The sequence below is a fragment of the Microtus oregoni genome, unplaced genomic scaffold (genome assembly GCF_018167655.1).
Source record: "Microtus oregoni isolate MIOR12 unplaced genomic scaffold, Mior012 000013F_ref0000133, whole genome shotgun sequence".
NCBI lineage: Eukaryota > Metazoa > Chordata > Mammalia > Rodentia > Cricetidae > Microtus > Microtus oregoni.
In genome coordinates this window covers 42,281,672-42,309,498 of record NW_024543072.1, presented here as the reverse complement: position 1 = coordinate 42,309,498, position 27,827 = coordinate 42,281,672, and the positions used below count along the sequence as shown (strand labels likewise).

Sequence of the window (27,827 nt, the reverse complement as noted above, 5' to 3'; positions counted from 1 at the left end):
AACTAGAAGAACCGAAAAAGAAAGCAAGAACAGGGCTGGCCAGGCAGTGGTGGTGCATGCCTTTAATCCCAGCACTCACATTTGGGAGTCAGAGGCAGATGAACATCTGTAAGTTAAGGCCAGCCAGGACTGCACAGAGAAACCCTCTTGGAGGTGGGGTAGGGGGTTAGGAGGAGCAGGAGCAAGAGGAGGAGGAAGAAAACAAGAAGGAATAAGAGAAGAAGAGCTGAGAAGAACAGCATGACCTCCTGGCTCCTGTTTTTCTTCCTGGTCTATTAAAGGACTTGTTATTCATGCTATAACCCGGTACTGCCAATCTCTTTAAGCCATTACAGTGACTACGATAAAAACAGAGGGAAGCTACAATTTGCAGACACAGGTGGAGTGAGGCTATGAACATTCCATTTACAGGAGTCTAAAGATACATTTTTTGCATTGTAGATAAAGGGACAAAACAAAACAGGAACTAATGAGTCTTCTAAATCAATATGGATCCCATGCACAGAATAAAATATACTCTCTACAGAATACAATGTCATTCCAGCATGCAAAAAGATGAAATATCCCATCAATAGTCCTTTTAGGTGAAGAGTTACATACTTGATTTCTCCTTGGCTGCATTGAGTACTCTCGGCACATTCTCTCTGACGAATGAGTGGGCCTTCATTACCAAACGGATCTGCCAAAGGAGAGGGGCAATCAATTCCAGCACTGTCCAAAACTGCACTGGGTAACATTCACACAAAACTTAAATTTGCACATACCAACTCGTTAGCCTTTATAAAGGGGGAAAAAAAAAACCTTGCAGAGAAAGATATATAATCTCTTCAATTATTTTGTACCTAACAGAAGTCTTGCTTATTAAAAAATATAATATTGAGAAGTTAAAAATTGTTCAAGGGCTGGGCAGTGGTGGCGCACGCCTTTAAACCCAGCACTTGAAGAGGCAGAGGCAGGTGGGTTTCTGTGAGTTCAAGGCCAGCCTGGTCTACAGAGTGAGTTCCAGAACAGCCGGGACTGTTTCACAAAGAAACCCTGTCATGAGAAAACCACAAAGGAAAAAGTCTGTTCAAGGGCTGAGTGTAGCTCAGTGGTGGAGGTCCTGCCTGACTCTCTCCTGGCACTGCAAAGGAAAAGCTCAAACGATGTTCCTTTCCATTGGTCAACACAAGACAGAAACCCCCCGGAGTGTAGGACAAACAAATTAAAATGTATGTCTCATTTCAACAAGAGTAGCTACATGAGGACATGATGAGTTCAGCACTTCATCCAAAAACTTTTACAAAAAAATATTTCAAAACTTTTTTCAAAAATAGTTCCATATAACTTATTTCAGCTCCAGATAACTGAAGTAGAACAAATTCTTTAAAATGATATGACCCAGGTAAACACTTCAATTCTAAAGAATTGGCGGCATACCTGCAATCCCAGGATTTGGGAGCAGATGGCAGGAAAATTAGAAGTTAATTGGATATACATGAGCCCCTGACTCAAAATCCCTTCAATTCCACAGATAATGGTATTAGATACATATAAACACATATCCAGTGCTCGCATCAGTTAATAACAGCACCAGTACTAGATCATTGTTGTTCTTAGTTAAGTAGGCATAGCTTCATTCCGAGTGCCACTCAAATCCTTACCTGCTCAAGTATAACAATGAACCGGGAGGCTGGAGGCAGTGTATACGCTAGCACAACATATGTTGGGATAAAACCTAGGATTCCGAGCTGAAAGACTAAGAAGAAAAAGCCGTGGACAAGGGAATAGATCAGTGGATGAGAACTCTTGCTGTAGCCATGGGCCCAATGTTGGAACAGAAAATAGGGGATTGAGAGTGTAGACAGGAACATGGACCACCAAGTCCAAATAACAGTAGGCAGTTTGCCAAAGGCGTAGGCCAGGAGATTGAACTCAAGTACCAGCCTGTGGAGGGAGAAAAGTAAAAAGAAGTGAATGATTGATACGCAATGAACGTACAGAACTTAAAATGCTCTCTCTCACACACATATACACCCATAGCTTTCAACTTTTATAAATACTGCAACATTCACATACCAAGGTCACGGGTATCAACATGTCACGTGTGTTTATTACTGCACTGCTCACAACAGCTAGGTTACTGACCAAACTAAGTGTCCATCAATGGAGGACACGTAAGGAAACGTGGTATGTATACACAATGAATTTTTTTTTCAATCTAAAGAATGAAGTTTTATCATTTGTAGGAAAACAAGTGCAACTGGACATAATCTTATTAAGGGAATTATGTCAACCTCAGAAAAAGTTATTTATATTACATGTTTTCTATCATTTGTGGGTTCTAGACTTTAGACACTAAAGATCGTGTATGTGCAGATGATAGGAAAGTAGAAGCAAACTGGGAAACAAAGGGGACTAAGAGGAGGGAGTAGAGAGAGGTGGGCAGCTACCATATGGGGAAAGTAAGATCAAGGAACACTATATACTTACACAAAAATGGCCTTTTGTAACCATGCATATGAGAGAGAGAGAGAGAGGAGAGAGAGAGAGAGAGAGGAGAGAGAACAAGAGAGCAAGCAAGCATTTTAAAAGAGCCGTGAGTACAGTTCAGCTGTTGAGAATTACAGCATGGTTGACCAGGAGCAGCAGTATAGACCTGTCTTCCAAGCACTTGGAGGGTTGGGGGAAAGGAAGATCAAGAGTTCAAGGTCACCTTCAGCCACATAGCACACCTGAGTCTAGCTGGACTACTTCCTCAGGAAAAAAAATTGATGATGACATTGATGAGTGACCAAACTTTTTCTTTTAGTTTTAGGAGAAGAAACTCATCACTAATGCAGCTGTCCTGGAATTATTTTAAGCAAATGAGAATAGTCATTTCACACATCCGCTGGCCAGACACCCGCCTGCCTGTCTTACCTTCCTTCATCAATGTAATCTACCACAAGCGTGCTGAGGATGAAGATGATGAGGAGAGCAATGAACATGTGGTAGATTGTTCTGATGTGGTCCACTTCAAACAGTTCACTGCAAATGTAGGTCAAGCAAATCATGAGTTAATCATCTATATTTAATTTTAAAGTACCGCACAACAATACAGTTCACTGCAAATGCAGGTCAAGCAAATCATGAGTTAATCATCTATATTTAATTTTAAAGTACCACACAACAATGATACTTTTTAAAGCAGTTTACAAGATGTTCAATCTATTCTTTGAGAAATCACTTTAAAAACTCAAAAGAGCACAGTATGAACCTGAAATACACAGAAATTAAATGATACAATCAAGGTAAAAAAAAGCGGGTTCTTAAACTTTCTTTCCAAAATAGGATACTGATTCACAGAACACAGCATGGCTACCCCAGAGCAGCAGTCTCCGTCTAGGAAACCCACTGGGAGCTGTTTTCTGTGTGGGCAAACGTGGGCAGCCAGAAAGGAGGGACACAGGCTCTATTCCAAGTCTCTGGAGCCGAGAGGCCGGCTTTAAAACTTTACAAAGTCTGTGTTCCTTTGTGACGATGGCAGCCAGCTACCTACCGCCCACCAACTTAAACCTTAACCAGCGCTGTTTACTTTCTGCTGGCCTGCAGTCCTTCAGACTGGCTGTTTGCCTTTTAGCAGAAAAACCCTCCGGGTGACTCTTCCTCAGTCAGCATCTTCTCTATCCAACTGGCTCTGTATGGGAAGTATGTGCGGCTTCTAAATGACTTTGAAGGATCTAAAATATTCTTAAGCCTCTGCATAATGGCTCTTCAAACTCTAACAAAAGCCCAGCTAAGCCATTTCTTTGGTCACATTTCTATTTTTTAAGTTCAAGTCTAATTTATTTATTTATTTATTTATCTCTTTGTTTATTTATGGTTTTTCAAGGCAGGGTTTCACTCTAGCTTTGGAGCCTGTCCTAGAACTAGCTCTTGTAAACCACACAGAGATCCGCCTGTCATGCACTACCACCACCCGCTAAATTCAAGTATACTGATAACACTTCTCTCCTCCCTTGTTTTTCCCTTTCCTCCCTTCTCATTAATGAGGCCTAAACTCTGGGTTTCATGCATGCCTAGGTAAGTACTCTATCACTGAACTATAGCCCCCTTCATTTTATTAATTTTAAATAATGCAACTCTTATGTTAAAATGTTTAAATAGTGACTCTTCCTTCTTTGTGGAAAGCTTGCATTTTTCTCAGATTATAAATTTTAAAAAGAACACAGCCCAATTGCTTTAAAGGACAACATGAACAGAATATAGAAAACTCTGTCCTTCATATCAAGGTTAGGAACCACACCCCAATTTGGCTTATAAAGTAAGTTTTCATAAACAAGGTTCATTTTTAAAGGAAGGCACATCACAGCACCTGACATAATTTTCACCAACCAAATGCTCTCTCCTAATGCTGGTAAACTTCATCAATATCCCAATGAATACCTGAATAAGTAGGGGACTTATCAGTGACTAATAACAGGAAAGAAGAAACAGCCATCTCCCATCCAGAGTGCACCTTTTGCTTTGGTTCATGAATTAAGTCAGTACAATGCATTCATTGCATGAAATTTTAAAGAGACTAGATTATCATGGGTTTTTAAAAAGAAAACTATCAAGAATCAAAGGAAAACACACACACATTAAGAAGGCAGTTGTGGTAGTTTGAAAGAAAATGGCCCTCAATGGGAGTGACACTATTAGGAGGCGTGGTTTTATTGGAGTGGGCGTGGCCTTGTTGGAGGCAGTGTCTCTGAGGCAGAGGGTTGTGAGGTCTCATATATGCTCAAGCCACAATGAGTGTCTCAGTTCATTTCCTGTTGCCTGCATGTCAAGATGCAGAACAAGGCTACTTCTCCAGCACTGTCTGCCTGCACACTGCCATGCTGCGCCTTGATGATAATGGACTCTGAAACTGTAAGCCACCCCAACTAAGTGTTTACCTTGTAAGAGTTGCTGTGGTCATGGTGTCTCTTCACAGCAATAGAAACCCTAAGACAGCAGCAAATCCAAAATTCTCTCCAAATTCTCTTCTGCTAACTCTCTTGATAAACAATTCTGTGTAACACAATTTCAAAGAATCTCTCAAAAGATAGTTAGCTGCTTTTATATCTAACGTTTCCAAAGAAGCCAGAAAGAGAACTAGAAGATAGGCGAGAAGGAACATAAAAACATCAACGTTCATGACTTATATGGTCTCGAAACAAACTAGATAGAAAGACAGACAGACCAGAAAGTCTATAAATCAAGACTGTTTTTCCTTCCTAAATCAAACTAATAATTAACAAAAGCAAAAATAACTCACTCTAACAGAGACCGCCTTGAAATAAAGATCTTCCCTTGTTCTGGAGGTGCTCTTAGATCTCTGGAAAAGAAAAAAATTAAAACATAGATAGTAGAACAATAAGAAGCTTAATCGCAGGAGCAAGAGTGTGCTTACCAGCAAGTGTACTGGCTAACATTCCTTGCCTGCCTTTCCCCATCCAATAGAGTACTATGTTGAGGGGTTTTTTTTGTTTGTTTTTTTTGTTTTTCGAGACAGGGTTTCTCTGTAGCTTTGGTGCCTGTCCTGGAACTAGCTCTTGTAGACCAGTCTGGCCTCGAACTCCCAGAGATCTGCCTGCCTCTGCCTCCCAAGTGCTGGGATTAAAGGCGTGCGCCACCACCACCCGGCTTATGTTGAGGGTTTTATGCACATTATCTCACCACTCCTGGCAGTGCTGTGGAGTAGGTGCATGTATACTTATTTAAGTAGGAGCTATGCCAGATGTCTAACTGAAGCACCAGAGATTCCATTTCTAGCCCATGGTAAGGCAGACCCTGAACCACCCATCCTGAAAGACCCGAGGTGATGTACCACCACACTGCACACTGCTATTGATGTCCTCCACACTGCACACTGCTATTGATGCATCCTCCACACTGCACACTACTATTGATGTGTCCTCCACACTGCACACCGCTATTGATGTCCTCCACAATGCACACCGCTATTGATGTCCTCCACAATGCACACTGCTATTGATGCGCCCTCCACACTGCACACTGCTATTGATGTCCTCCACACTGCACACTGCTATTGATGTCCTCCACACTGCACACTGCTATTGATGTCCTCCACACTGCACACTGCTATTGATGCATCCTCCACACTGCACACTGCTATTGATGTGTCCTCCACACTGCACACTGCTATTGATGCATCCTCCACACTGCACACTGCTATTGATGCGTCCTCCACACTGCACACTGCTATTGATGCGTCCTCCACACTGCACACTGCTATTGATGTCCTCCACACTGCACACTGCTATTGATGTCCTCCACACTGCACACTGCTATTGATGTCCTCCACACTGCACACTGCTATTGATGTCCTCCACACTGCACACTGCTATTGATGTCCTCCACACTGCACACCGCTATTGATGTCCTCCACAATGCACACTGCTATTGATGCGCCCTCCACACTGCACACTGCTATTGATGTGTCCTCCACACTGCCTGATGCTTGTTTACTTTTAACATTTTAGTTAATGTCTTATTTGGGGCAGGGTAGACCACACATGTGTACAGAGACCAGAGGACAACTTGCAGGGAGTCAGTTCTCTCCTTTCACCAGGTTAAACCAAGGATTGAATTCAGGCTTGGCAGCATCTCTTGACCTAATGTTTATGGGACACTTCTCAGTGTCAAAGACCTTGCAACAACCCCAACAGCTAGTTTCCTCATCATATCAGCTGCTTTTGGGAGATAAAACACATTTAGTGCCTCACATACCATCCTATTAGGGCACTGCCGTTGGCTATTACACTCACAACCGTTCTCCAGGAGAGACTAGCAGGGAGCCCACAAGGGCAAAGTAGCACACAGTGGCCGTTGATGCCTTCCCTCTAAACACATACTAACTGCAGGGTACTTTCCTACGAGTACACACCGAATAGTACACAACAGGCATGGGAAGGATGTGGTTACATCAAGGACTCTGGAGCAGACTCCAGGGTAGATCCCTGATGTGGAATCTCGCATAGCTGCACTAATCTGTAACATGCGGATAGCTGTGGCATCTACCTCACCACGAGGGGCTTGGTTTAAGGTTTTGTATCCACATTACAAAACCCATACTGGGTCAGTGCTACAGCTCAGCAGGTAAAGACATTTGTCACCGAACCTGACAACCTTAATTCAAACTGGGATCCACAGGGTGGAAGGAGAGAACTGCCAATCAAAAACTGTCCTCTGACCTCTACATGTCCACTGTGGACTGCATGCCCCCACATACACATACATATATACAAACATACACACATACATACAAACAAACAAAATAGATTAATGTAAAAAAAAAATTAAGTTTACCAGGCAGTGGTGACACACACCCTTAACCCCAGCACTCGGGGGCAGAGACAGATAATCTGTGAATTCAATCAAGGCCAGCCTGGTCTACAAAGCGAGTTCCAGGACAGCCAGGGCAGTTACACAGAGAAACCTTGTCTCAAAAAACCAAAATAAATAAATAAATAAATAAATAAGCTGTGATAATAAATAAAATAAAATAAATGGGACCCTATATTAAGAAGGGGAAAAAAAACCTTTAACCCCAGCACTCAGAAGGCAGAGAGAGGCAGGCAACTCTCTGTGAGTTCGAGGCCAGCCTGATCCACATAGGGATCCAGGCCAGCCAAGGCAACATAGTGAGAAACTGACTCAAAAGATAAAAAATATAAAAAAGAAAATGTAGAAGTGGTGACAAGGCGTGACCCGGGGCATTTCCACTGCACTCCACATTCTGACCACGGAGCTGGCTGGAGTAGATGTCTACACTGGGAGACAACAACACACATACTCACTTGGCTCTGTGGTTGTTTTTCATTTCTTCAAGAATGGAGAAGGTTGTAAGAGCACACCCACCATTGTCCAGAGATGCAGACTTTTCAATAAGATTGGTCACAAAATCATCAAAGTGACAACCAACTTCCTTCAGAAACAGTGGCTTCAGTTCCTAAAGTTTTAAACAAATAAATAAAAATGTCAGCGTTTGCTTGTGGGTCACTGACGTTTCTCTGAGGGGATCCCTTAAAGTGTGGGTCGACGGAAAGCCATACTAAACAAGTGAGCTCACAGGAGTCAAAGCAGAAGAAATAATTTCTATCGTTGATTTGTCGTTTCAGACATGTATGAAAACACAGTAATAACATATAGCCTGTTGAAAATATATACCTGCTGGGCAGTGGTGGCGCACGCCTTTAATCCCAGCACTCAGGAGGCAGAGGCAGGAGGATCTCTGTGAGCTTGAGGCCAGCCTGGTCTACAAGAACTAGTTCCAGGACAGGCTCCAAAGCTACAGAGAAACCCTGCCTTAAACCCCGCCCCCCCAAAAAAGAAAATATATACCTATCGCCTTTCTACTCTCTTTTCCTCCCTCAAAGTTGCTATGTAGACAAACGACCTTGATCTTCCAAGCCCTCACCTCCAAAGTGCTGGGATCAGTCACGTGCCACCGTGCCTGGCGATATGCCTACGTCCCCAAGGATACTGAAGGACCACCTGGTAGACGAGCATCTAGGAAGGCCACTAACATCAGAGAGGCACAATGGGAGAAATGGGAGGCAGAGGCAGAGCAAGTGTGAGGCCACCTGGACTAAGACCCTGCCCCCAAACACATACACCACAGCAGATAAAAATGAGAACATTCTTTTAATAGTTTTATTTAGAAAACAAAAATCAATACATTATGTCTATATTATGTAATTAGCACAGTCTTTTTTCCTAAACGAATCCCTTTGCCCCTAAGTTCCCATAACGAATATTCTAAACCATTTTTTAAAAACATTTATCTTCTTGTATGTGTTTTGCCTGCATGTGTATATAAATACCGTGCACACGCCTAGTGTCTGCAGAGGTCAGAAGAGGGCATCAGATCCCCAGGAGATGGAGTTATGGATGGTTGTGAACTACCATGTTGGTGCTAGGAACCAAATTCCAGTCCTCTGCAAGATCAACAATGCTCTTAACCACTGAGCCATCTCTCCAACCCTCAATTTACATTTTAATGCATGTCATTTTGTATCATAGCTATGTTTATATAATATTTATTCCTATTTCCATAACTATGTATTTAGCTAACCATAAAACATGAATAAAGTCATGATGGCACATGCCTTTGATCCCAGCACTCAGGAGGCAGAAGCAAGCAGCCCTCTGTGAGTTCAAGGCTAGTCTGGTCTACAGAGCTAGTTCCAGGACAGCCAAACCTACACAAAGAAACCCTGTCTTGAAAAACCAAAAAATAAAAACAAGAAAGAACATCATGAATATGTATGTGTTGTATAGCTAAATACTGCCATACATATTCATAAAAGTTAAGAGTGTGTGCATGTTATATATACACATCTATACATACAAAATCTTATGAAAATAAATATGTAGAAACATGTGAAATGGTGCACACATGTAATCCAGACACACAGGAGGCAGAGGCAGGAGGTGTCTCTGTTTTAAAATATACACAAATAAAAATTATACACAATTGTTATTTGGGGGGACTGGAGAGATGGCTCAGAGGTTAAGAGCATTGCCTGCTCTTCCAAAGGTCCTGAGTTCAATTCCCAGCAACCACATGGTGGCTCACAACCATCTATAATGAGGTCTGGTGCCCTCTTCTGGCCTGCAGGCATACACACAGACAGAATATTGTATACATAATAAATAAATAAATATTTAAAAAAAAACAATTGTTATTTGGGCCTCTAGCTGTCCTTAATATTTTTTTTAAGATTTATTTATTACATACAGTGTTCTGCTTGCATGTATACTTGCAGGCCAGAAGAGGGCACCAGATCTCATTACAGATGGTTGTGAGCCACCATGTGGTTGCTGGGAATTGGACTCAGGACCTCTGGAAGAGCAGTCAATGTTCTTAACCTCTGAGCTATCTCTCCAGCCCTGTCCTTAATATTTTAAGATAAATACTTGCAGTTTTTGAAAATATTTATATATTATGAATATAAATGTCATTTTTTCAGGTTACAATACATTGACACAAAAGGAATGGTATAATTTTGAGATCAGGCTGAGCTACACAGAGTTCTAGAACAGCCTGGGATATTCTAGTGAGACCCTGTTTCAAAATAATAATAAAGAAACAAATAGGAGTGAGCAAGTAAAACAAAAGCCTAGACATGCCTATGCACGCAATTGCACAAAGGGCAGCAGGGTAGTGGGAATATGCCACCACGCTCTCACAGATGCTATGGCTCTGCCCCAAGCTCTGGGTTAAAGTCATGTGCCACCACACCTGGCCCTAAAATAAATTTTAAAAAGTAAAGTAATTTTTTTTTCCAATGGAGAAATATACTGAGAGGGCAGGGGCAGGATCTTTTGATCCCACACAGGAGTAGGACAAATTTGGGGCACTCTGAGGCACTAACTAGGGAGGCAATAATAAACACACAAACCCAGCACCCTGTCCTTGTGGAGTGAGCAGTGCAATGCTCTTGGTAAGTTCTAGAATGGAGTTTTTCATTGTTGAAGCAGAAAGTGCTAAGCGCTAAGGTCAGGGACGGTCAGAAGGGTGCAGGGGACAAGCCATGTGTGTAAGGCCGCGGCCTCCCTGTGCTTGGAGTCAAATCTCAATTTCACTCGGCACTGAAGAGAAGCCCAGGTTCTTGAGACAAGGGAAAGGCTTCCAAGCCACCCCTTTCAGCACTCCTCACACACTGACACCAGGGTGACACACCCACGTATCAAGTGTAAGACAATAAAAGCATAGGGGAGGGGTTGTTAAAGAAGTTATACAAATGTCAGTAAAAACTGCTTAGTCAAGTCTTCCTTCCTTCAGCTACAGCTAAACTTGAGTTAGGGCAGAGGCGGGCAGAGGTGGGCAGAAATGGGCAGGGGCGGGCAGGCACCACGACCGTTCAGCTGGAAAACTGTCGCAGTGTGAGCCTGGCAACCCAAGTTCAGTTGCTGGGAACCCTTGACTAGAGAAAGAGCACTAACTGCCCTGACCTTCAGATGTGCACCGTGGCACGTGAGTGTTATACACACACACACACACACACACACACACACACACACACACACATACACACACACACACACATACACACACACACATACACACACACACACACACACACACATGCATTATAAAATAACAAAAATTGATGAGTCTTTTTTTTCTTGTTTAAGACAGAATCATGCTGTAGCCCAGAACAGCCCCTAACTCAAGGCAACCAACTCTCCTGCTCTCACCTGCCGAGTACAGATCCCAGGCAGGTGCCGGCACACCCAGTACAACATAGCTCTTACTCCTTATGCACTGCTTGCCAGACGAATGCAGAGCCCTTGCTTTTGTCTAACAATGAGGAGAAACAGTGTCACAGAGAAAGGACAACAGGGGCAGCATGAGAAGACAGGCATCGGTGTGACAACCAGTGTAAAGCAGAAAGCGTCAAGTTTTCTGACTCCTCAGAAGGGGTGCAGAGCATTCCAACAGGATTAACGCCTGCCTTTCATTCCCCCTGAACTCAAATTTGTACGTGGGCACTTCAGGAATCCAAGACAATCTTTTCTTCTTTTTCTTCTTATTTATGTATGTACATATGTATGTATTGGTTTTTCGAGACAGGGTTTCTCGAAACTTTAGAACCTGTCGTGAAACTAGCTCTTATAGGCCAGACTGGCCTCGAACTCAGAGATCCGCCTGCCTCTGCCTCCCGAGCACTTAATAGAGTGCGCCACACCACCCAGCCTAAGACAATTATTTAAATGTAGCACTTTATATACGGTATTATAATTCGCTGCCTAATGCTCATATTTTAATGTCTGTCTTTCTCTGGGGAATTAAAAGTCAGAGAGGGGAGGAAGGAAAGGAAACGGAGAAAAATATATAGCTCAATAAAAATAATAAGAAAAATTAACAAAAAATAGTCAACAGCAGCTGCTGCCAGTGGACTCAAGAACACTGCCTTTGTGGAGACCAGGAAGTTTCTTAAACTCCCTTCAGAAATCCTCAGAGACGACACTGGTGACTCTACTGCCACTCCCTCTGAGAGGACAGCTAACGGAGCGGCTGCTCCTGCCTTTCACGTTCTCCTAGCACACAAAACTGTTATTTAGAATTCAAAATGTGAGCACAGTTAGTCTGAATGAAGTCTGAATAACTGAAGGGACATGGCATTAGCTGGGGCTTTTCCACTGACTTGACCTCTCTCAAACTCGCCTCTGTGCGTACTAACTTCCCTCAGCCAGTGGCCCTCAAGGGGTGGACAGATGCTGAGGGAGAGGACAATGACTAGAAAAGCAAGGTGTTTAGATAATCTAGTAACCACCCCAGCACTCGGGGCTGTGGCAGGAGGATTGCTAGCCATTCTGTATGTACCCAGGCCACCCAGAGCTACAGAATAAGACGCTGTTCCAAACAACGAAAAGCAAACGAACAGAAACCCAGCAAACAAATGCACTGTGTTTTGGGGCTCACATGAACCTTCTATTTTAAGCAAGCAGCTGAATTAGATCACCCGGAAGAGTCCAAGAATGGGGAACAAAGATCCTGTGGTTGGGAACCTACATAATAAAAGCACACATGCTCAGGAACGAGATAGGTACCCGGGTGGAATGGACGGACATTTTAGGCACAGATTTACAAACGCACTCACAGCCACACCTCAGAAAGCAGCTTCTATAGAAAGCCTCCAGGCTGAAGCTACATCGGACTGAGTTCTGAAATGAGAAAACAGTCATCTGTGGATGAATCAAATAATTCTTCCAAAGGCTGAAAAACTTCCAAGCAGGCTGGGAGAAGCAGCCCCAGCGCAAACCAATCAGGGCAGTTTTTTAGCATCTCAAACGCCACAGGACACAGGACTCACAATTTCCTCAAAGATGGCTTTAAGAAGGATTATGCTGACTCCACAAGGCCCCTAGGAGTCTAAGAATTGTTTGGTGGCTCTGACTCAGTGCCTGGCTCGGCCCAGGGAACCTTTCAATCTCATGGAAAGAGGTTGTGGCACAGAGGTTGTAGCACAATCAGAAACCCAACCCTCCTAGACAAAGCAGGCATCCCCAGGGGGGGCAGGAATCTGGGTCAAATGTGCCCCTGACTCCAGGGTCTGCCCTGGAAAGATGCTCCTTGTCCTTTTCCTTCATTGTACCTAACTCCTTTTCTAAAGTTCTCTCTTTTTCCATTTGCCTTCCCCAATGACTTTCAGTATCTTGGTCGGCTGGTTGGTTTTTTTGATCTTTTGCCCAGACTGACATCAAACTGGAGGTGATCTCCTGCCTCAGCCTCCCAAGTGCTGAGCTTACAGGCATGGGCCACCCTGTCTTGACAAATACCACCTCTATTTATACATCATGCATCCGGCACTCATAAAAGTGTCTTTGCAATTTTCAAACAACTGTGGAACCAACCAGTACCAAACCTACACACGCCATGGTGGATTAATTCAGTCTTTGTTATAAAGGATGTAGAAAGTGGTCATTAAAACACAAAACCAAACACCTCACTGACTTTTCCCCTAGAAGCTATGAAGGAAAGGGGCTTGAAAACCACGTGACTACTGTTCATTAGATGAGTACGTATGACATATCTCTGGGAGCTTTTATACATTATCTCCAGGCTTGAAAACAAATGAACATTATAATATTTATTTTACACATGGGAAACCTAAGCTTAAAAAGCTCAACTGAAGGGCTAGGGCCGTAGCTCAGTGATAAGATGCTTGCTTAGCTGGAGCAAGGTCCTGTGCTCCAGCCTGGAGTCGGGAGGGGTTAGTAAAAGAGGTGGGTAAAGTGGTGTGTGCAAATCCTAGAACTTGTCAGCTGCTGGTTGGAAAAATATCGTCCACACAACCTCAGATTTCATTATTACTATATTGCTTTCTACCACACATTATCTGAACTATTTTCTGTATATATAATTGGTACCATCAACAAAACAAAACAAAAACCAACAAAATTTTAGGGAAGGGAAAAAAATCATAAAATAGAAATGTGTATGGGAGGCAGAGGCAGGTGGACCCCTGTGAGTCTGAGGCCAGCCTGGTCTACATAAAGAGTTCCAAGACAGCCAAAGCTACATAGACACCCTGTCTAAAAAAATAAAGTCTATATAGCTCAATAAAAACAATTAAAAAAATAAAAATAAAAAGTCAATGTAAGCATGTACCCTAATGGTGGGTAACCTAATAAGAAAGAAAGCCCTAGTCAAGCTAAGTCAAAAGCATTTTGTTTGAAAGCAAAGACTTAACGCAAAGTGTTGCAAGCAGGACATGGAGGCACAGAGCAGTAATCCTAGTACTTGGGAAAACACAGCAGGAAGTTTGCTTCCTTCCAGTTTGAGACCAGCCTAAGCTAACGGTTTGAGCTTCTGCCTCAAAACCTGAAACAGGGCAGGGAGCAGCTGGGGATGCAGATCAGATGGTAGAACGCTTACCTAACGTTCAGGAACTCAGAAGGCCTGGGGTCTCATCTCAGCACAGCATAAACCAAACATGATTTTGTAAGCCTGGCTTCCCAGCATTACAAGGTGGAGGCAAGAGTTCAGAAATTCAAGGTCATCCTTAGCTACAAAGTGAGTTTAAGGCCTACCTGAGATAGAGACCCTGTATCGAAATTAGCACTGGGCTGTCACAAAATTTAGTCTACATAATATTCTTAATCTCATTTTAATCAGCCCAAACTAAGCTGAAACATATTTATCCACCTTAATCTTCCACTTAAATAACCTAGTCCTTTTTTTGTTCTTTTGAGACAGAGTATCTCTGTAGCTTTGGAGCCTCTCCTGGAACTCACTCTGTAGACCAGACTGGCCTCGACCTCACAGAATGAGCCATCCACTTGCCTCTGCCTCCCGAGTGCTGGGATTAAAGGTATGTGCCACCACTGCCCAGCAACCTATTCATCTTTATCTTTCAAATGTTTTGTTAGTTTGTTTAGTATTATTAAAGACAGAGTTTTACTATGTACCTGTGATGATTTGAATAAAAATGGCCTCCATAGGCTCCCAGGAAATGGCACTATTAGGAGGTGTGGCTTTGTTGAAGGAAGTGTGTCACTGGGGGTGAACTTTGAGGTTTCAGAAGCTCAAGCCAGGCCCAGTTGCATTCTCTTTTCCTGCTGCCTGCTGATCCGGATGTAGAACTCTCACTCCTGTGCCAGCACCACTTCTGCCTGCACACCATGCTTCTGGTCACAATGACAATAAGCCTCTGAGCTATAAGCCAGCCCCAGTTAAATGCTTTCATTTATCAGAGTTGCCACGGCCATGGCATCTCTTCACAGCAGCAGAAACCCTACATGGTAGCCTAGGCTAACCTTGAACTTGAAATGTTTCAGCCTAGTGATTACAGGTGTGTGCTGCCACACCCAGTTATCAAAGGGTAGCAGATTTTACTCTCGTGGTCTCCATCAACTCTTTCATTTCATTGGTCTTTGTGAAAATTCTAGAAGATTAGAAAAGTAGTAAAAATATATTCCTCATAGTTAACAAATACGACATCCACACAAAGAACTGTAATGAAAACACTTTAAGATCACATAATACACATATGATACACAAGCACAAAATATTAAGGACAATATGCAAACTAACACGCACAGCAATGAGCATATATGAACATATAAAGGCATATCCTCCCTATATAGATAGATGCAAACTCTGCACAATCCATCTACATGGAACTGTGTGCATGACAGGGAAAGGAAAAACTGTCAGGAGGGAAATAAGCCGAAATGTTATTTCCTGGTGGCAGGCATTTAGTTGATAGATATTACTTCTTTATGTTTCTCTTAGGGGTTCTCAGCAATGAGCCTATACCATCCCTATGATGAGAGAAAAGTGTGGAGAAAGCAGATTCCTCCTGCTCATAAAGCCGAGTGGTGTGGCAATGTAACAATAGGGTGAGATCTTAAACTGTGAGCACTTTCCTAGTAAACGTAAGCTATACAACCAGAAGAGAAGTCAGAGTATCTTCTCTCAAGGGGTCGCTCTGTTGTTTGCACTGTTTTAGGGCGGCGTCTCAAATGCCCAGGCCTCAAGCTTGGTTCCTCGCCCTCCTACCTCCACGTCACAGTGTATGCCATCATCCCAGATCGCTTCTCAGTTTTGAAAGTCTTTAATTTAGATTAAAGCTGATTTTTGTGTGCTACTAAGATCAAAACATTTGCTTTCCGGACTTAGCACATGCCATGAATACAGCGACTGAGAGATGGTGACATGAAGATCAGAGTTCAACACAATCCTCAACCTCACAGTGGGTTTGAGTCCGGCCGGGGTAACATGAGACAGCTTCCAGAGGGGAGGGATGGGGGAGTGACAGGAAGGGAGAAGAGGGGATATCTATTCCGATTTCAGGGATATTAAACAGAACATATGGAAAGTGTTCCTCAAGCAGTGTCACGGAGGTCACTATCCTTTGACTGTTCTGAGGTTTTGGTTTCATTAACCACGAAATAGACTACAGCAGTAAGTGCGGTACAGTGATCTGTGCCTACAGTCCCAGCACTTGGGAAGCCGAGGCAGGAGGACTGTCATGTTTAAAGCCAATCTGGGCTATAAGGTTAAATCTTGTCACAAAATAAATAAATAAATAATTCCCAAACCCCCACAAAATAATAAAATAAAATAGAGCACCTCAGCGGAGGTCTTTAACACCTCTGAAACTGGGGCGGTCCTTACCATGGACACCACCTGACGCAGGGCTCCAAGTGTCTAACTAAGACGCTGTATCACCCTGTACAACAGGAAGAGAAGCCAATGCGAGGGCAGAGCCGCGCGAGCAGGTGAAGCAGCCCAGTCCCGTTCGTCTACACTAAACCCAACACATCCTCCGCTCTGGTCCGTGTGGACCCTCTTTCATCGTTACCTGAAAGGCTGAACATTCAAGGGTAGAAGCTTTCTAGTTTTTTTCAAATGATAAAATAAAAAGACCAATGACCTGACTTTCCCAAAAGTCTCCAAGGCAGACTAGAGTTGTACATCTATGCATTTAAGTAAAACGAGAGAGGAGATTTCAAAGAACACAGCCAGGCCTGCATTGCCAAGTAAAAAGTGACTGGAAGCCTACAGGAACAAAGCAAAAATGGACAGTTTGGGCAGAAGTGTGAGGATCAAACCCAGGGCTCCGTGTGTGTGAGAAGGCACTCTACCAAGTAAGCTACTACGTCCCAGTCAACAATTGCCAATTCAAGGGCATTTGAATCAAATCACAAGTTTATCAGTTAGCTGTAATGATTCATTTAGAACAAAGCACTACACATAAATGCAGGGAACCCTGCTACAGACCTGTAATCACAAACAGGAGGCAGGTTGCCAGCTGAGGCCTGGGCCACAGAGTTGGGTTCAAGGTCTCTAAACAAGATCTCTGTTAGCCGGGCGCTAGTGGCTCACGCCTTTAATCCCAGCACTCAGGAGGCAGAGGCAGGCGGATCTCTGTGAGTTCAAGACCAGCCTGGTCTACAGAGCTAGTTCCAGGACAGGCTCCAAAGCCGCAGAGAAACCCTGTCTCAAAAAACAAACAAACAAAAAAAAAAAATCTCTGTTAAACAAACAAATAAATGGGGCTAGCGATGATCAGGGTTAGGAGAGGGATTGCCTAGCATGTGTAGGACCTAGGTTTACCTCCTAGTACCTCAATCAATCAATCATTAATTAATCAACCAATCAAATCATAGACTAAAAACTTAGGAGTACAAGATGAGGAGGACATATTCAAAGCAAGGGGGTAGGAAAACTGTGGTCAGCAGAACGAGCTAGAATTTGAAGACTGTGGTGTATTATTTTGATGGGTGAAGGCATAAGGGTAAAGCACACAGGTAGAAAAGAATTCCCCACCGAGGGTAAGAAACAGGAAGGAATACAATGTAAGCCCGACTTTCCCACTACACGTTCCCTTCCATTGTCCCCAGCAGGGCATAAGTAACCATCAGAGACCTGAGACACAATAGGATATCTACCTTCAAACCAGGGTTAAGACTGGGGTGTGCCCCTAACAGAGGGAAGTAGATCACATAACAAGGCCTTGTCCCATACATATAATTAATACTGTGGGCTAAATTAATGCCCACCCTCCTCTCAGCTACTTCTTTTTTTTATTTCATTCATTACTTCATCCTGATTTCAAATGACCAAACCAGGGAATCTGACACTTATTTATTTACTGATACTGTTTTTATTTTATTTACCGATATTTATTTATTTACTGATGGGCATACAAATACCACAGCACAACGTGGAGGCCAGGGAACAACTGAGGGAGTCAACTCCCACCTTCCACCAAGTGGGTTCCAGGACTGAATTCAGGTTGTCAGCTGGGGCGACAAGAGCCCTTATTCCTTACAGCATCTCACAGGTCCTAGAATTTAATTTATTCACTATAAATAAAGCAGATAATGGAGTACTCTTTTTTTAAAGCTATAAGCCAGGTACGGTAGCTCAGACTAGGAATTTCAGCACTCTGAGGTTGAGGCAGGGGGACTGTTTTGAGTTCAAGCCCAGCTCAGGCTACATAACAAGAGCTTGTTCCAAACTAACAAAACCAAGCCCAGAAAGTTACCCTGGATCTGTGAAACTTTCCGATTCTGTGCTCTTCCTGCCCTCCCTTGCTCCCTCACTCTATGCTCCCTTTCACAATCTTTCCCCTGGGGACTTAGGAAGCCGTGTGAAAAGGTTCCTACCACTTCAGCCTTTTCTTCTCTCTTATGGAAATCTTTTCTCACACTTGTGAGATTTGCTCATTATCCACTAAGGTCCAGCCTATGACACTAACTTGTTTTGGGCCCACTTAGCCATGCAGCCAACTTATCAATCATCCTCAAGTCTACGCAGTTGAAATATGGCACCTGGTGGTCTTTTCAAAGACTTGTTTTTATGTTTTAAGTATGTGTGTACAAACATGTACATATGTGCATCATGTATGTGCCAGTGCCTGTGGAGACCAGCAGAGGGAATCAGATTCCCTAGAGCTGGGAGATAGTGGTGGCTGTAGGCTGCCTGATATAAGTGCTGGAAACCAAACTTGGGTTCTCTGCAAGAACAATCACTCTTAAGCACTGACCCATCCCTCCAGTTCCACATTTTTGAGACAAGGTCTGCTATGTAGCCCAGGCTGGCCTTGAAGTCATAGCAATCCTCCTGTCTCAGCCTCTCAGTTGCTGGGATTATAGATTATAGGCATGTATGTGCCACCCACCTGGGCTAATAAGTCTTTAAATAGGGCCTTATATTGGAGCAATGAAGTACTAGTTAGAAAAGACACTGTCTGAACCAGAAAGATGGTGCAGCTCCTGCTGTCACACCTGAAAACCTGACTTCAGTCCCTGGGACCCACACGATGGGAGGAGGGAACCGATGTCACAACTCTCCTCTGACCTCCCCACGCGTGTGTAACACCCCCATACATCCCACAACAAACATAGAACAAACAAAATGTACTTTAACAACTTTTTGAACACCACTTTATAAAGCAGCTTAGTAGACATCACAAGCGCACTTAGGGGGTGTGTGTGAAGAATACGAATGTGAAACAAACAAATTCTTGTACTGATATTTCCAGTAACAGCAGCATCCATCCTAGACCCAAGAAAGTGCGGCATTTCAAACAAATCAGATGAAAGGGAACATCCCCTTGACCTTTAAAGGGAACTTAAAAACTAAAACAGGCATTGGATACTGAGCATATCTTCAATTTTGTCAATGAACTTTGATCGTAACCTCACTGGGAAAGGGAAAATTTTAACACAGTCAAATTTAAATTATATATTATTAGAAAATTTAAAGGCACTGCCTAGTCTATATGGTTCATAGGACAGTCCGTCCACATTTAAAATGGCTCCACACTAGATTTTTCACCATCCCCGACAGAACACCTAACAGAAGCAGACGTAGTAGGAACTATGCCAGGACTCTTCACAAAGCACTCCCAGGCACACCTAACCAGCCGTCGCAGCGAGCAGAGAGAAGGGCCACGTGCATTCTTATGAGCAACGAGAGTGACAGATCTCACTTCCTTATAGGAAAGGCAGACAGGTCTTCAACAAGTAGAAAGAGGTGGCAGGCACTTGTGATCCCAGCACTCGGGGAAACACAGGCAGGGGGAGCTATAGTTCCAAACCAACCTGGATTAGACAGGAGTCTCCAAAGATTAAAAATAAACCAGAAATGGGGCTGGGCCAGAGAGACGGTTCCGCTGGTAAAATGCTCGCTGCCGAGTCTGACAACCTGAGTTCAATCCCGGGAACCCACACGGGAACTGAGAGAACTGACTCCGGCAAGACATCTGAGATCCATCTATGTGCCCAGCATGTGTGCGCGCACGCACGATAACAGAAACAAAATAAAATAAGGAGTAGAGTGTGAGGACCACAGACACACAAAACCTAAAAAATAAATGAGGAATATTTAAACTCCTTTACCTAAAGCCCCAATTTCTGCTTCTGAAAAAAAAAAAAGATACCTACCTCCGCTTCTGCCGCCAACTGCCTCTTCTTTGCTATTAACTGTTTCATGGTAATGCGACCTAAGAGAAATAAAAATAACTGAATGTTTAAAACAGAATTTTAGGGGCTGGAGAGATGGCTCAGTGGTTAAGAGCATTGCTTGTTCTTCCAAAGGTCCTGAGTTCAAATCCCAGCAACCAAATGGTGGCTCACAACCATCTGTAATGAGGTCTGGTGCCCTCTTCTGGCCTGCAGACAGAATATTGTATACATAATAAGTAAATAAATAAAAAAATAAATAAATAAAACAGAATTTTAAGTTGACTCTCAAACAGCAATAAACCATTAGGTCGAAAGTAATCAAATATAAAGAAGAATGCACACACTCCAGTGCACGACACGACAGTACCCATTGGAAAGACACAAGAGCAGCTAAGATGCTTACAGACACAGGTACGGGTTCACAAGTCAGGTCCCAGAACAGATCTTCACTAGGGACTATGAAGACACTGAGTAAAGTGTTAAGGATGAAAAACTTGTTTTTAAGACTGGGACTGGAGGCTTCAAGGCTCTGGGGTTAAGAGTGCTTGCAAAGGACTCACACTAGTTCCCAGCCTGTCAGGCTGCTCACAACTGCCTGTCCCTTTCTCCAGGGCATCTGCACTCTCAGCTGCCTGTCCCTTTCTCCAGGGCATCTGCACTCACAGCTGCGCTCACAGCTGCACTCACAGCTGCCTGTCCCTTTCTCCAGGGCATCTGCACTCACAGCTGCCTGTCCCTTTCTCCAGGGCATCTGCACTCACAGCTGCGCTCACAGCTGCACTCACAGCTGCCTGTCCCTTTCTCCAGGGCATCTGCACTCACAGCTGCGCTCACAGCTGCCTGTCCCTTTCTCCAGGGCATCTGCACTCACAGCTGCGCTCACAGCTGCACTCACAGCTGCCTGTCCCTTTCTCCAGGGCATCTGCACTCACAGCTGCGCTCACAGCTGCCTGTCCCTTTCTCCAGGGCATCTGCACTCACAGCTGCACTCACAGCTGCGCTCACAGCTGCCTGTCCCTTTCTCCAGGGCATCTGCACTCACAGCTGCACTCACAGCTGCCTGTCCCTTTCTCCAGGGCATCTGCACTCACATGTGCACACGTGTTCATACATAAATACAATTAAAAATTCTTAAAAAAATCTTAAAAGGATTCATTGCAAAGCTGTTCCAAAACCACAGGAACAAAAGATAAAATGAAACTAGAACGCTAAGGAATACATGACAGGCACATGGATTCTTGGCTGCCACACAGAATGTGGTCCTTTCACAGAGCACCCAGGGTCTGGTGCCTTACAGAATGGCAAGACGGAGGCCTGTTACAGCTAAGGACCCATACGGTCACACCCGTGGGACGGTCACATCCACAGGGTTCTGGACAGAAAGGAAAGGTGTCTGTCTCTACTTCAAAGACAGAACAGTCTCCCAGAAAACTTGCAACACTTCAGTGGATTTCACAACCTAAACTTTTGTTATCTCAAAAACCTTAAAGTGTGTTTATTTGAAAGCAAACTCAAGATGTGTCCCCAGACTGCCAACAGATAACTATAATTTCTCCCTGGAAGGTCACAGAACCAGCCAAGGTCTTCAACAGTTCCAGCAGAAAGAGTTCAAGAATGAAGGAGAAGCTCCTGGTTGCCAACCCTAAGACATTCTAGATAACAGAACCAAGAGAGAAGGGGGAGGGAAGGAGAGGCAGGGGACGAGGGTGGGGTTGGAGAAACTAAAGACATTAGCACTGTCATAAAAATAATTTACTTATTTAGACAATGTTTCACTGTGTACTGCTGACTGGCCTGAAACTCCCTATGCAGACCGTGTGGGCCTCAAACTCAGAGTTCTGCCACCTGCCTCTCTGCCTCCTGGGTACTGGGATTAAAGGTGCAAGACCCAGGGCAGTCTTAAATACAGTGAGAAAAAAAAAAAAGACAAAGAAGAACAAAAAAATTAGACTTGCAATATTTATTCTTCATGAATAAATGTTAGCTAACATTGATAAACCTACTATGTTTAACAGATCCATCTAAAGATTATTCATAGGCTATGCTAAACTGGTTGTTGCACCTGTCCAGTAAAAATTCTTTTGGTCAGTGAGACAGATCACAAGTAAAGTGCCTGCCTGCCACCACGCCTGAGGACCAGAGTTCAATTCAAGGACCGAAGTGCTAGAAGGAAAGAACTGACCCCTGAAAGTTTCCTGACCTTGAGGTTACACACTTACACACCATAAAAAAAAGTTAATTTACATCCTATTCCTTGAGGTATCAAAACTCTTACTTTAATGTGGTTTGAAAAGCTAAGCCACACCTTTCCTGCTATCTTCACAGACCTGCTCCCTGAACAGTCCTGTACTTCCATCTCACGTCACAACTAGGACAACCGTGCTATTACCTCATTTATTAGTTCCAAACTTGCTTTGTACACACGAAACTCTTCCTTCGGACTCTTAGAGCAAGTACACAAACAGAAGATAATACTCAGGCCTACAGGATCACGGGGTGCTGTGTGTGTGTGTGTGTGTGTGTGTGTGTGTGTGTGTGTGTGTAAGAAGGCCTACAGGAGCACAGGACACTCTGTGCGTGTGTATAAGGAACTGTAACAGAGTCAATATTTGAGCTAAGGAGCTGGAAGTATATAGTTCAGTGGCAGAATGCTTGGGCTAAGGCCCTGAGTTTGAACCCTCTGAGCAATGCAAATAAAATAAAATAAATCAGATATTTAATATATACATACTTTATGTATATTATTAGTGGGTATTTATGTATATACACATATATGTATAGATAGATAGAGTCTCAAATGATAAAGAGAAATCATGGTAAGTATATACTAAGATTTTTCCAGAAAGAAGAAAATAACATAAAGACTTGTTGGATTTCTGGGAATTTAACCTGGATCGGTGTGGGACAATTCTGTATTCTGTCAATTATGTTTTAAATAAGCAGTGATTGGCCAGTAGCCAGGCAAGAAGTATAAGTGGGACAACTAGACAATAAGTAGAGGTAGGGCAAGGAGAATAGAAGAATTCTGGGAAGAAGGAAGCCCATTCCTCCCAGTCCTGCCCAGACCACTGCAGAAGCAGGATATGACAGGCCCTGCTGAAAAAGGTACATGTGGCTAACATGTACGAGAATAATGGGCTAATATAAGTTATAAGAGTTAATAAGAAGCCTGAGCTAATGGGCCAATCAGTTTATATCTAATGTAGAACTCTGTGATTTTTCTTTGGGGCCTAATGGTTGTGGGAACTAAGCAGAACAGAAACCCCAACAAGCAGACCCTCATGTTACATGGATTAAATGCCAAAATCTCATCACTTTACAATAATGTATTTAATGTTTTTTGCCAAAAGGCAGATATTATATACTTGTTTTCTAGGTTACCAGTTGCATGGTAAATCAGTGCTGACTAAGGTGATACTCACTAACTACATAGCCCAGGCTGGCCTCAAACTCACAGTAATCCTCCTGCCTCAGTCTGCATTACTGACACAAGCCATAGTGCCCAGCTAAGTAAAACTTTGATTTGTTTTCAAACAATATCTTACATAGCCCAGGGTAGCCTTAAACTCGAAATCTGCCTGCATACAGCTCACAAATTCTAGGATTATAGGTGGTGACAGCACACCTTGTTTAATAAGGCTTATTAAAAGTTACAAACTAAAAGCCAGGCAGTGGTGACACAAGTCTTTAGTCCCAGCACTTGGGAGGCAGAGACAGGCTGATCTGCGGCTGGCCTCAGAGAACCCTGTCTCAAAAAACAAAAACAAACATACAAAAAGGTTACAAAATAAAACTTGTAGTTAAGTGGGCAGGCTGGAATCTGCTTCTATGACACAGTAGTAAAGTATCAAAATGATAGAAAACAGGCCGGGCTGGAGAGAGGGCTCAGCAGGTAAGAGCACTTGACTGCTCTTCCAGAGGTCCTGAGTTCTATTCCCAGCAAGGTGGCTCACAACCATCTACAATGGGATCTGACTACTCCTTCTGGTGTGCATGAAGACAGAGCACTCATACCCACAGTACATGAATAAATACACCTTTAAGAAAAAACAGACTCTATTCTAAAAAGGAAGAGTTTCAGAAATCCTTCATGTGTGGCAGACAGCTGGCAAATGCAGAGAGAGACACAGGAAGTGTGGCTGGGTGCTGGCCACACCTCATCCAGAAGGTAAACCAGGAAGCCTGGTGAGAAGAAACTTGCAGCCTACCCGCAGGCCTGGGCCAACTCTCAACCCATCTACCGGCCTTGCTGAGACTGTGACTGCTCTGGCAGCTAAGAAGAGCAACTCCAGGCTCAGAGAGCTGGGGCCCAGTGCCATCTTAATAGGAAACACATTGTTAAATCCATGCTGGGGGGACCCAGAGGTGGTGGCAGGTGAATCTGAGTTCAAGGTCAGCCTGGTCTACAGAATGAGTTCTAGGACACCCAGGGCTACCCAGAGAAACCCTGTCTCGGAAAACAAAACAACAAACCTGAGCTGGGGGATGATAAGGTGCCTCAGCTGGTGAAGGTGCTTGCTGCCAAGCCTGACGACCTGAGTTTGATGCCCAGGACCCACATCGTGGAATGAGAGCACCGACTCCCAGAGTTGTCTCCTGACCCCATGCAAAGGCCACGCTGTGCTGTCACCAGTGGGGGTGAGGGGGGCTGAAGCAGGAAGGAAATTCACCTAGATAGAGTTCAAGGCCAGCCTGGGCTCTAGGGTAAGATGCTGTCTCAAAGCCAGAGCTCAGGAAGACAGCGCAACCATCTGCTTTCAGTAAGAAAGCTCCAGCTCCCACAAGCCATCCTCGGCCCTCCACCCCGCTATGGCACGTGTGCACCCACACTCACACATCACACACACATAACAAATAATTAAAAAAAGAAATGAAAACCATCTCTTGGTGTGTTAATTTGAAAAGTAATTTTAAAAATGAAAAGGGATCCTACTGCACGCACTGGCTTTGGGGGAGCCTAGGCAGTTTGGATGCTCAACTTACTAGACCTGGATGGAGGTGGGGGTTCCTTGGACTTTCCACAGGACAGGGAACCCTGATTGCTTTTCGGGATGAGGGGGGGGACTTAATTGGGGAAGGGGGAGGGAATTGGGAGGCGGTGGCGGGGAAGAGACAGAAATCTTTAATAAATAAATAAATTTAAAAAAAAATGAAAAGGGAGCCAGGTGATGGTAGCGCTCGCGGTTAAGCCCAGCACTCGGGAGGCAGGCGGATCTCTGTGAGTTGGAGGACTGTCTCACAGAGAAATCCTGTCTTGAAATACAAAAGCAAAGTTAAAATGGAAGTCATATAAAAGTATATTTGGTTTAGAGTAACAAAAAACAAAATCACACTAATAAAATCCTGACTTTGAGATGAACTACTTTAAAATAACCATCAGCTCTTCCCAACAACCCATTCAACCTTCTTAGCCAACCATCTTGTACAATTTTACTGTCGCTAAAGCATGTCCTGCAAAGACGGCTTACCTTCACTTTCTCACTGCCCTTCTCTATACAGTCACTGTGACCTCTGGATCGCTAAATCTTTATCTTACAATTGGATACATCTGAGCTTATACAGAGTCTAATTATGAGGTGACAGGTATGCTAATTACCTTGGTCTAATCACTGCTAACACTGTCAAGATCTACTCACACACCTAATCAATCACTCCACTGACAGCCTGTAAAGAATTATCATACATAAATAATTTAACCTTTAAAACACAGGGAGAAAAGCAGAAGTTCGTACCAATTTTTATGTTCAAAATAGATAAGCTGACTCAAAGAAATAGACATCTTGCACATTGTCACGTGATCAGTAGACAACTGAGCCTAGTTAAAACCATGTCTTCTAACACTCCCAGTGGCCCAGGAATACACAAAAATCTTAAGCTTGAGCAAGTGTACTCCTGCTGGTGACCATGGAGGGCTGCACGGTGACAGTCGTTTTACAGGTTTGTCTGCTTGCAGCAAGTCCAGAATTACCTAATGCAGAGGCACTAACTAGCAAGTTTCTGTTGCCAACTGATGCCCAGACTGATTTTAAGTTTCTCGTTATTGCTGGAGAGTTGGCTCAGTGGTTAAGAGTACTCTGTAGAGGACCCAGGTTCAATTCCCAGCACCTACATGGTGATTCACAACCATCTGTAACTCCAATTCTAGAAGATCCAATGACCTCTTCTGTCCTCTGCTGGTACCAAGCACGCATGTGGTTCACATTCATACATGCAAGCAAAATGCTCATACACAGTACATAAACATTTTTTAACCTTCCGATTTTTTTTTTTTTTTTTTTTTTGGTTCCCACACCGGGAGTCGAACCCGGGCCGCCTGGGTGAGCAATTTTTTTTTTCAAAAACATCCTACTAATCATTTTCTTAGACCACCTTCATCCTTGCCACGAAGAGATGAAATTAAGAGTCATTTCAAAGCCATATGGGTTTTGTGTCTATGGTTTTGTTTTTTTTGCAGGTTTTTGGTTTTGGTTTTTTGTTTGTTTGTTTGCTTTTGCTTTCTGAGACAAAGCCTCGGTTATCCGAGGCTAGCCTCAAACTTGCTACATAGATGAAATCAGACTTGACCTCTCGGTTCTCCTGCCTCTACCTCTGTTGGCAATTGCACTCACACATGCATATACCCCCCCACACACACACACAAATAAATAAAAATAAAATAAACCTTAAAAATAAAACTTTCAGCACAATTAAAATTATCTGTAAAGGTTGCTGACAGAATATGTCCCTTGAAGAGACAGTTCCAATAAGAATGTTCAGTCAGGGTGGTCACACACGACTTTAATCCCAGTGCTTGGAAGACAGAGGCAGGCAGATCTATAGCTCTGCACAGAATTCCAGGACAGCCAGGGCTACAGACAAACTGTGCCTTGAAAACCCACGAAAGGCTGCTCAAAGATGACCAGATCGCGCTTAGGATCCTTTCATAGATGTAAACGTGCAATTCTCCGGCGGCTCAAGAAAAAGAATGTAAACTTCTCCATGGTAAAGCAGGTCTGTACTCCTTGAGCAGCCTTTATGACCAGTGGTTTACTTATCAGATAATAATCTACCCAAGGCACCTCAGGAAACCCTGTGATCTCATTTACTGGAAAAGAGGAGGGAAAAGTGCCTGAGAAACTCTCTGAAGGACCTCCCTGGCCACCGAGATCACAGATAAGGATATAAGACACTCTTGAGAAGCCCACACCACCTTAGGTCTGTACAACCCTCTCCCTGTACAACTCTCTCTACTCCCGAGCATTTGCTGAGACCTGGTCTCACTGTATAATCTTGGCTAGCTTCCCTGCCTCTGCCTCATACACATACAAGTATTTTTTTATTTATTTTAGATTTATGTATATGAATGTTTTATCTGTGCTCTATGAACATGTATGTCTGTGCAC

General features: G+C 43.5%; 1 protein-coding gene across 2 annotated transcripts in view; it reads right to left on the bottom strand.

Moving 5' to 3' along the window:
• Soat1 (sterol O-acyltransferase 1) overlaps window positions 1–27,827 on the bottom strand; it is a 60,888-nt gene that overhangs the window by 13,326 nt on the left and 19,735 nt on the right. Inside the window, exons 3-8 of one of the 2 annotated variants that reach the window (XM_041662653.1) lie at window positions 20,425–20,483; window positions 7,812–7,963; window positions 5,267–5,326; window positions 2,902–3,009; window positions 1,644–1,926; window positions 601–679 (exon numbers count right to left, since the gene is read on the bottom strand). In XM_041662653.1, the coding sequence (XP_041518587.1) occupies window positions 601–679; window positions 1,644–1,926; window positions 2,902–3,009; window positions 5,267–5,326; window positions 7,812–7,963; window positions 20,425–20,483 (741 nt within the window). The remainder of the gene's footprint in view (window positions 1–600; window positions 680–1,643; window positions 1,927–2,901; window positions 3,010–5,266; window positions 5,327–7,811; window positions 7,964–20,424; window positions 20,484–27,827) is intronic. The other variant, XM_041662654.1, reaches the window with a different exon arrangement.